This window comes from Limulus polyphemus, unplaced genomic scaffold (assembly GCF_000517525.1).
Source record: "Limulus polyphemus unplaced genomic scaffold, Limulus_polyphemus-2.1.2 Scaffold4992, whole genome shotgun sequence".
Lineage (NCBI taxonomy): Eukaryota > Metazoa > Arthropoda > Merostomata > Xiphosura > Limulidae > Limulus > Limulus polyphemus.
The window spans coordinates 37,804-48,875 of NW_013670602.1; the positions used below are offsets into that span (position 1 = coordinate 37,804).

Genomic DNA, 11,072 nt, shown 5'->3' on the forward strand with positions numbered 1-11,072 from the left:
AAGCATCTGTTAACACAAATCCCATATAACAATTTTCCAATTCAACTGTTTTACGTAAGTATCTACAATGGGAACATTAGTAAGCAGTGTCGAGGAAATCTACCAAAAAATTAATTAAAGTATTCATATGGTCGTAAACGTATATAAAAGTGCTACCCATCCTATACAGTTATAGAATAACACTGATCTTGACTTACGATACTAGCTTCAATTATACATATGCTTAAAATCCTAGTTACTGACACAAGTAAGTGAGTATTTATAATACAGTAAAATAATTCTTATTGACATGTTATTAAATGCAATAGAAAAAAAGAGACTTCTTGATTTTTTATTTCAGATTTTGCTAAATATCTAAACACACACACACACAGTACAATCATAAAGTACACTTAATAAATAGCAAAAACAAACCAATCTGTATACCAAGTTCATTCATATTTTCAATTCAAATTACTAACATATTTTTGGCAAGATCAGACCCAATAACATCAACAAAAATAGGATCAGTAGTTAAAAAAAACAAAATAAATGAAGCATATCTCTTACTAAATATAAAAAGACCATATTTCAACTATGGATACCTAACTTTGTTTAAAAATGGGGGCAAGGGTAAGGAAGAACTAGCAAGCAAAGCAAAGTGAGAATATTTTTACCCAAAATTTTTCAAAGGTGGGTGGTCTTTCTAAAGTTAGTTGCCAATTATTCCAAATTTATTAGGAAATAAATTTAATTAAAACGGTTTAAACTGTGTTTGAGCAATATTTCAACCTGGCTGTTGCTAAATTTAATAATGTTTTTGCTGAAAAAATGGCTGATTGATTAGAGAGTAATAAAATAGAAATGAACTGTATTTATAAAGCTGGGATATATCAGTTGGAAAACCTAGCAATATAGTCAAGAGTTACTGAACTATGAACCGCACTACAACTCTTAGTTGTTGAAACTTTGTCTCATTTTCGTAAAATCGGTTACAATGTATCGAATTGAAAAATATCATTGTGCTGTCAGTTTGTTTGAACACCAACCATAATTTCACTACTGACAATATAAAATGATATCAAAAATTGCATTGGAAAGTAATGTTGAAAATATTTATGAGATCTTTACTGTAGATTACAAAATAGCTTGCTTTACTGGCTCTATCTGCAGTAGCTCGACATTAATCAACAAATCTTATGCACGCTTTCTTCCATTTGCACTGAGTGCACCACAAATCCTTATTATCCATGCCATAAACTTTGCGACACTTACGACTTTCCAAACGTACTTTTCGCTGTTGTGATGAGCTCTTGGGTGAAGTGGAAAGTGACTTGGTGCTAAGTCTTGGATGTTTGTGGGGTGAAACCTAAAATGATAATGATATTTTGAGAATTTAAACTTATATTCTTTCTGGTAATATTTACTCTGCATGTCCACTTTTTTTAAATTTGAGGTTAAATCTCTGTGACATAAAACATATCTGTCCTACAAGTTTATAATATGTCGTACGATTATAATGTATTTTAATTTTATCTAAACATACAAACAGCATTTGTAGGAAAGCTTTAAAAGACTATCTCTAAATATGATCATTAAAAGAAAAAATTTTCAAAATCACTTGTTCAGGTATCAGAATGTGAGTGAATACTTAAATAAACATGTCATGTTTCTCTACATGCAATTTAATAAATCACTAGCTAATAGTGTTGTGATTATGATGTTAAACTTTAAATATAATCACTGGGGAAGTAAATAATCATCTTTACTCATTAATAACCTATTTGTATGATTAGGCTGAATATTTTAATATTCATGTTAATATCTCAATACATAACAATAATAAGCCGGTAGCGAATTTTACTAATACGTGTTTTTATATCAAAGCATTTCAGTAGTAAGTTTTGTTTACTAAAATGCTTTATGAAACTAACAGTTGTTGAAATGTTTTTTGCTTTTGTTACAAGAATGCTTTATTAATTTTTCTTTTACTATTATTATTTCAATTTTTAACTTATCTGGGCCAGTGTACATAAACAATAAAAAACCTGAAATGATGCTTTGGTATATTATAATAAATGTTTTAGAATTTAAAAAAAATAGTGTTCTAGTACTAAAAAAAAAAAACTACTAATTTTACGTGACTGTAAAAACGAGTACACTTTGTATGAATAGTGATTAAACAAAATACAGGAATAAGAATGGAATCAATTATATACAAAAATCTCAATATTTTATATCTTTAGTTTGCATGCATAAAGTTAAGAAACTGGTCAATTTCTCTTTTTCTTTTAAAATTGTATTTTTAAAGTATTTCTTTGATGTTACCAATAATATTTTGATACCTCAGAAGCAAGTTATATGAGCAGTTCATAACATTCTCTCAATGAGCTTACAGATTATTGATAAGATGACTTCATTCACGTATCAAACAATATGTATGTACAACAAGAGTAAAATGCATTATCTTTACTCCTTGTCCAGCATGGCCAGGTGGTTATGGTGCTCGACCCGCAATCTGAGGGTCAAAGGTTCGAATCCCCATCCCACCAAACATGCTCGCCCTTTCAGCCGTGTGGGCATAATAACATGACGGTCAATCCCACTATTCATTAGTAAAAGAGTAGCCCAAAAGTTGACAGTGGGTGGTGATGACTAGCTGCCTTCCCTGCTAAATTAGGGACGGCTAGTGCAGATAGACCTCGTGTAGCTTTGCACAAAATTTAGAACCAACAAACTTTACAAAAGTCTCACCATGCTACTTGGCAAGCTTGCAACATAAGAATGATGTGGATACCACTGAATAACTGGTGTCTGTCCCTGAGGGATATTGATGGGGTTTGAAGTAGAAGAGGAATGCTATAAAATAAACCAGTTGCAACCATTATCAAAAATATAACTGTCACAATTACAAGATAATTCTAATTTTATACTGCAGTTCTAGTACATAAAAAAAAGAGTTTAGGTTTTAAAACATCAGTAAATTGACAGACGATGATTTATAAACATAATGATGTGATTTATTTTTGGGTAATATACTACATTGGTCAGTATTCTTCTGTCGAAACATGTAGTATGTTACCCAAAAATAAATCACTTCATCATGCTTATAAATCATTGTCTGTCAATTTGTTATTATACAATTATAATGCGCTTCCATATACAAGTAGGTTTAAAACATGAGAACCATAAGTTACCTATATCTGTCTACGTTAACAACAATTTAAATACTTTAATCAGAATTAAAAATAAAACATTATGAAACATCAATGTATCTGTAACCAGACTCTTTGGTTTATGTATCGATCTGGGAATATAATGTAATAAAATAATTTCGATATTTTTAATAACTTCTAACTTGTCATTAAAATTATCTCTCTTATTTTTTGTTTTTTATAGTCAATAGCTAGAACATCTTAACTAAATATACCTGTTGCTGGGTTTTAAGTTCTGGGTTTTCTTCAGGTGGTTTTGACATGTCCAAGTGACTGATGGTTGGAGTGCAAACAGTAAGCACTGTTGGTGATAGTGAGTCTTCTAGCCCATCCAATTCAGGACTAGAAGAACAAGACTCTTTCTTGACTTCTATTTCTGTGTAATAAAACTCCTCTTCATGGTCATTCAGATCTGTCTTTTGTTGCTTGGTTCGCCTATAATTTATAATTGCATGTGATCGTAACAAACATAGGCCTGGCATGAAAAATTTCCTTTTCACATTATTTAAATTATAAATTCCAAGCAAAACAAATTTTCACGTACATCTACATTACATACCAACTAGATATTCAACAGAATACCTGCTTCATTTAGATGTACACTCACTACTTGTTGAATGAAAATATGACACCATAAACCTAATATTTATTTTTGTAGTAACTAATTACATTAACATCATTTGTTATCCACTACAAGTCTTGTATAATATATCATATATGTCATTTTCATAATGCTTTCACTTAACAGTTTTTCACTCTCTTACTCATATAAAGAATGTTACAAAATATATTCTCTATTTGCTTATATACATATTTAGGATTGTCAACACGTAGAGAAAGTTTCAAATAAATTCCGTGCTGAGCATACCTGTACCCATAATGATGCAAAATTGTAACACGACAAAATAATAAGTAGTCTAATGAATGACATACTTACAAGATATAAAGTAAGAAAAACCTCATGAAAAAAGTCAGTCCACAATTTAATTGGTTATTGAAAAACATCAGCTTTTTTTTACTACTTTGAATTTAATAATTAAACTTTTTCTTGAAAGATATGTACATTCTTTACAATAAGTCAAACAGAATGGAATATTTGTGTAAAATACTACAAATTTTATAAAACAGGTATAACTATTTTATTTAGCATACATAAACAAAAAATTAGTTACATAAAAATTATATTGTTGTACAGTATGCTATCCTTGGGTGGGTTCTTATGGATTCTTTGGTAAAAATAATGCCAAGTACAGTCCATCTCACGATAATAGACAAGTTTATTTATTTCTTAACAGTTCCTACAGGCTACTCTCTCTTTTAGTTATAGACCTAAGTGCAAAAAGAAATTTCCTTGATAAATGGTACTAAAGAACAACTTTCCTAACACTAAACTCATAAATGTGCTCAACACTCGATAAATTCACTAACTGCTTACCCATATTTATAAATAATGTACCCTTATCTCTAGATATCAGAAGAAGCTTCTTGATTATTATATCATCATCATGATTAGGAACTCCATATAACAAACAACTCAATTATAACATTGAAACTACAGCTTACAACATAGATTGATAGGTATACCTACCCTAAGTGAATAGTGCGAACATGCTGTTCAATATTTTCACATGTGTCATACTGTTGTCTACATCCTGGCCAAGTACACTGAAACAGGACCTCTGCCTAAAATACAAAATTCAGTACTGAAGCTCATGTGACTAGTGGTACAGTGAGAAAAATTATGAAATTCAGTCTAGATATACATATTTTAGGAATACCACTACACTTACATAAAATAATTTATGTTGTTTTTTCTCCTCCAATCAAGTTTTTACATTTTGAAAAGAGAAACAAACCATTTTTGTTTTTTCAATAACCTTTTTAAAACTTTAGTAATAAATTTTCTTTTGAAATTTCTACAATAGGTCACAAAAAACAAGTTATTTCCAAAAAAAAGAAACACCTATATAAAAGCAAACTATCATGTTCGAAACTTTATAAAGAATAATTTTGTGGAGCTTTTGAGGTTGTTTTGGCCAGTTGTAAATAGTGATCACTCCACTTTTACCAAACTACAGAAATCTATTCAAAAGAACTACACACATATTAATACTGTGGTATTATTACCCAGAATATTAAATATTTTCTGTGTATTTCGGGTTAAAGGATGAATTATTATTTTCATGGCTTCTATTTAATTGGTTGTTAAGTATATTGTGTTTTAATTTCAATAATGACAAGCCATAGACTGGATCTACAAATAATAGGAATACTTAACAGAATTGGATCAAACAGCCTCTGACTGTCTATGTTAGCATTTTGTCACTGCATGATATTTCTTCCAACCACTGGAGTGTTTAGTTCTACTATTCCCCAGTCATAAGATGTACATTTCTTCCTATTAAGTCCTGATATGAGTATTTCACTTCTTGGTAGTATAGTTACTGGCTTCTTGTTATCACTGGAAGCTCAACCTGTACAAACTGTAAAGCTATTTGAAACTAACCTTACCTCGCATCCATGTCTCCTCATAAAGTTAGTTCCTCGCATCCATGTCTCCTCATGAAGTTAGTTCCTCGCATCCATGTCTCCTCATGAAGTTAGTTCCTCGCATCCATGTCTCCTCATGAAATTAGTTCTTTGCATCCATGTCTCCTCATGAAGTTAGTTCCCAATATGCACTCTTCCTCAATGTCAATTACCCACACATCATGAGAGGTAGAGAAACTTCCAATGGTAAGGGTAACTTCGAACTTTCCTCTTGCTGGAACTTTATGTCTGCTTCAATCCATCTTCTTTCTTCACCTCTGGAAGCAACTTTCCACCTTTCATTACAAAGTAAGGTTGAAAAACTGAAGCAGGAAAACTGGTGTTGATCAAAAATAATGGAATGCTTCCCATTAATAAATCGTTGGACTAGTTTCTTTAAATAATAAAATTCCGAACTTATTTGAAACATATGGACTATTCTCAGCTGAATTTCACCCCAAAAATCCAGGAAAATCCTGTTTTCATATATTTGGTTGGCTCTTTGCAGTTCCTTTGATCTGGTTTGGCTCAAAGACTCATCCTCAGGATATTGCCTCCTTCGTGTATTAACAATTATCGATTCCTCACAGTCTAGGCTGTAGTAGCCAAGTTTCCCATATTTGTAACAGTTCCCTTTTACTGAAATCATTTGGGAGAGGTTCGTATTTTATACATGCATTTGTCTGCAGTTCCTGGCAATATATCCATTCACATTACACTTCAAACACCTATTGCCTTGTGGCTTATTTCCTCCATTCTGTGTAACTAGCTATCTAACTAATCATTTCAGTTCTTGTAGATTATTATCAGGGAGAGTTGATTTTCCATCAGTACTTGTCCTAAAAATACCATAACTCCAATCTGGTGTCTTTAGTTGTGACTTTAATTGATTTAAGTCCACTGCCAACTACAACTACTTTGCTTCAGCCTAATTCTGTTATCCTCATGCATTATGGCATTTATAACTTGGTTAAATGCCAAAGAATCCATCACTACATGTCAAGCATCCGAGTAAATTAATTGGTTTGGTTTGTTTGGAATTAAGCACAAAGCTACATCATGGGCTATCTGTACTCTGCCCACCACGGGTATCGAAACCCAGTTTCTAGCATTGTAAGTCCGCAGGCATACCACTGTGCCATTGGGGGGGCGGGGACAAGTTAATTGGACAAGCCTTTCTATATCTTCCACAAATTTGACTAAAATTTCTTCTTTCCTCCATACTCTGTTCTGTGGCTTTGCTTTGGATACCTCCTAATGGTGCGGCCACTGGCGTAACTACAATCCCCCCCCCCCACAAAATTGTAAACACAGAATGAATTAGCTATATCGTCTAGCTTTTGTTGGGCCCCTAAGCTCTTACAGCCCTCCTGCATTACTGTCTCTGCTGCATGGTAGTTACACCACCAGGTGTGTTACTCCAAACTTCTTAGATAAGGTGGCTACACATGATTGAAAGTAATTACAGATTTCAGCTGGAAGGTTGCTTAATGTTGTTAAAGTTTGTTCTTTTAAATGGCCAGCAAGATGAATAGCTTGTTTTCAACTGCTCCATCCATTTACTCTGCAATTTACTTCAAACTGAGCTAGTATCTTACCATCATAGTCTGTTAGTTTCTTGATTGGGTAATGTTGTAGAACTAGCCAGCTACATTCTGGGGCTATATTTGGTAGTGACATGGTTGTAATAGTCCAGAAAGGTCATATGGCACAGCTGTAGTTATAAGTAATAAGTGTAGACCAAATAGGTTCTCCTATTCTGTATTCACAGTAAATAGTGATTTAGGTTGGAATTCTTGGGTGGATGCAGAAAGAGATTTAGCTGGTTTAATCTTTTCATTTACCAATTCTTTGTCTAGATGTTTTATTCTGTCATTGATGTTCTTCTCTACATAATTGATCTTGCTGTTATAACCTTTCTACACTTATTCAGTTTTGACATTACAGCCTTTCAGTATTTCTTTAATCTTGTTGTTGTAATCCTTCTGTACATCTCCATCAGCTTCATCAATCTTGTATTCAATCAGAAATATTTATGTTTTCAATTATGTCTCTTTCTTTCAATTAACTTCTCTTAAATTCCCAACTCTTTTTTCTTGGAATTCTTCTATTTTTCTAACGCATTCTTTGTAGTTTTCTTTTATTTTCGTATATTTTTCTTTTTGCTCTTCTTTTAATTTTCTGTCTCTTTCTTCTTGATCTTTTGAATATCTATCTCTTTCATTGTTTCCAGCAAAATTTCAACTCACTTCATGCCCATTGTGTCATACTCCATAAGATTAACTCGGGGTCATTTTTCTTTCCAAACTGATAAGGGCTAATTATCGCCATATGTATTGTTACGTATCTGCTTGTTTGATAATTTCCGGTAAAAATTCTTTTAGAGAAACTTCAGCGATACAAGTCTCTTCTTGATTAAAACTAGTTTATTCTTTCTAGATACAAATTTTAGTTATACACAGAATTTCCACAGTCACTTTAAACTTAATAACATTTATAACACACGCTATAAATCACTGCGGTTCACAGACTTTACTTACGTGCCTACTGTTCGCTTGACTCAATTATCTATCTCTTCAGTCAATCTATATCTGCCCTCCCGCTGGTTTTTCTCGCCAGGCTTATATACTAAAAAAGAGGGCGCCTGACAAACACTAGAACATTCGCGGAGTTCCTCGATAAGTCATGATCCTTGTAGAAACTCCAGCGCGCATGCTCCCAGCGTCGCGTGACTTCCGCTGTCGTAACAGTATGTTAGTAATCTTCTGCAACCTCATTGTTGGTAAACTACTTGTATAATTTTTGTAAAAAGTTAGTGACATTCTAAACTGAGCAAAATATCCAGAGGACAGTAGGTAATTTTAGGGTTTCTGATTTTAACATTAATAATTTTCAATAATCAAATATGAAATAGAACATGCGCCCATTTGATTTTTCCAGTTAGAAGTTGCACAGCCACTCTTGAAAAAAAAAGATATTTAAACACGTCCTTTATTTTTCAGGAAATCATCGATTTTCCTGTAAAGTGTAAAAATGCTGGCTTCCAATAATACAATTGGCAACATATTCCATAAGCCAATCTCTTTGTTACAAAAATAATATTGTTTTAACTGGAACCTTGCCAGTTTTTTTCCAAACTTAAAGTATAGTTAAACATGAATCCTCTTGTGCGTCCTGTTATCCTCCAAATAATACTAGTAGCATAAAGAAATCAGGCCTTTGTCGTATCGATCCGCTGGATAATACTATTAATAGTTGTAAGCTCCAATAACATTAACTATTATCTCTCTATTTTCTTGAGGTTAGAAAATATTAGTAATAATAATAGCAATAATGCTTGAGACGGCTTGAATGGGTAGTGAAGAAAAACTTTATTATAAGTTTAACATAACAGCAAATGTACAAGGTTTTGTCATCATCATTACTGCCCTAATAATAGCTCTCCTCTGAACCCTTTTGAATATGTCCATAACCTTTCTTATATAAGATTGTAACTGTTTTAAAAATTTAAGTGACGCGTAACTAGTGAATTGTATACAGAAATAAATACCTCGTTTGACTGTCTATCAGTATACCTTAAAATTATATTGGCTTTACTATAACAGTTAGTAACAAAGCTACGAAATGAATGTAATTATCATTCAACAACAACGTAAAAATAATATTACATGAATTTTTACTCCAATAAAAATTATTTCCAGTTCAACTTCGTTAATACCACATTACCAGCTCTATTAAAACGTCTTTATTTCATATTTCGTAATTTTCATCACAGAGAGAGAGATATAATATGTTACACAACTTTTGGTTTTAATATACTCTATATGTCAGCCATTTTGGAGGAAGCATCAGTAAAAAAAAAAAGTATTCTTGCGGCGAGGAAAACACATTGCAAAAGGATTTCTCTGACACAATAACCTTGGTTCGAAAGAAACACATAACATGACGTACTTTGATGCTTCCCTTAGCTTTGTTTGTAACGTACAAAAAACCTTGACACATATCACGTACAAACACAAACAAGAATCCTCAGTAGAAACTTGGCAAACTGCCGAGAGTCCTATAAGTCCCACTTTTTAATATGTTTAAGTGTTGTTTTTCACGTGTTTATTTATACTGTGAGTGAAATCAACTTAATCATCAGTTATCTTTTTGGGACATATATTTAGGGATGGCTCGGATAGTTTAAACCAGTGTTTCCTAAACTTTTGTCATCCACGTCCCCCCTCTTCTTTTTAAATGAGTGAAAGAGAGGGTTAATGATAAGGTGTAATAATCAAATACACATTAAAATGCTATATATATATTGTAATAATTACTTGTTATTTTCATAAATGAAAAATACATTAAAACGCTTAAGTTAGCATTACTGCAATACTGAGTCTATCCTAATCGATTGCACCCCCCAAAAAAATCGTTTTTGCCCCCCCCCCCCGAAGGGCGCACCCCACATTTTGGGAAACGCTGGTTAAAACTATGAAAACCTACATATGAATAGTTAAAAGCACCTAACATGATTAAGTTGGGCCTTAAACTCGAAAGTGAAGTGTTACGTGTACAGCGGCGAACTTTGTTTTCAGAAGTGTGTCGTGGCGTCTGTAGCTGAGAGGCCCGGCATGGCCAGATGGATAAGGCGCTCGACTCACAATCTGAGGGTCGCGGGTTCGAATCCGCATACCACCAACCATGCTCGCCCTTTCAGCCGTGGGGGCGTTATAATGTGACGGTCAATCCCACTATTCGTTGGTAAAAGAGTAGCCCAAGAGTTGGTGGTGGGTGGTGATGACTAGCTGCCTTCCCTCTAGTCTTACACTGCTAAATTAGGGACGGCTAGCGCAGATAGCCCTCGTGTAGCTTTGCGCGAAATTTCAAAAACAAACAAAAAACAAAACTGTAGCTGAGGTAGGCATGAGAGTATTATATTGTTACGTATCTGCTCGTTTGTTAATTTCCGGTATAAATTGTTTCCGAGGGACTTCAGCGATACAAGTCCTTTCTTAATTAAAACTAGTTTATTCTTTCTCGATACAACTTTTTAGTACACAGAATTTCCACAGTTACTTTAAACTTAACAACCATTATAACACACGCTATAAATCACAGTGATTCACACACTTTACTTACGGTGCCTGCTATTCGCTTGACTTAATTATCTATCTCTTCAATCTGTCTGCATATCTATCTATCGCTGGCTTTATTTGGCGGGCTTATATACTAAAAAAGAGGGCGCCTGGCAGACACTCGGATATTCGCGGAGTTCCTCGATAAGTCATGATCCTTCTAGAAACTCCAGCGCGCATGCTCCCAGCGTTGCGTGACTTCCGCTGTCGTAACAATATATATATATAT

At 33.3% G+C, this 11,072-nt stretch overlaps 1 protein-coding gene across 1 annotated transcript in view; it reads right to left on the minus strand.

The window, feature by feature from the left end:
• The window catches only part of LOC106471964 (zinc finger protein 704-like), a 42,220-nt gene that overhangs the window by 13,069 nt on the left and 18,079 nt on the right, over positions 1–11,072 (minus strand). Inside the window, exons 3-6 of the mRNA XM_013932592.2 lie at positions 4,783–4,877; positions 3,410–3,629; positions 2,734–2,838; positions 1,271–1,348 (exon numbers count right to left, since the gene is read on the minus strand). Coding sequence (XP_013788046.2) covers positions 1,271–1,348; positions 2,734–2,838; positions 3,410–3,629; positions 4,783–4,877 — 498 coding nt within the window. The remainder of the gene's footprint in view (positions 1–1,270; positions 1,349–2,733; positions 2,839–3,409; positions 3,630–4,782; positions 4,878–11,072) is intronic.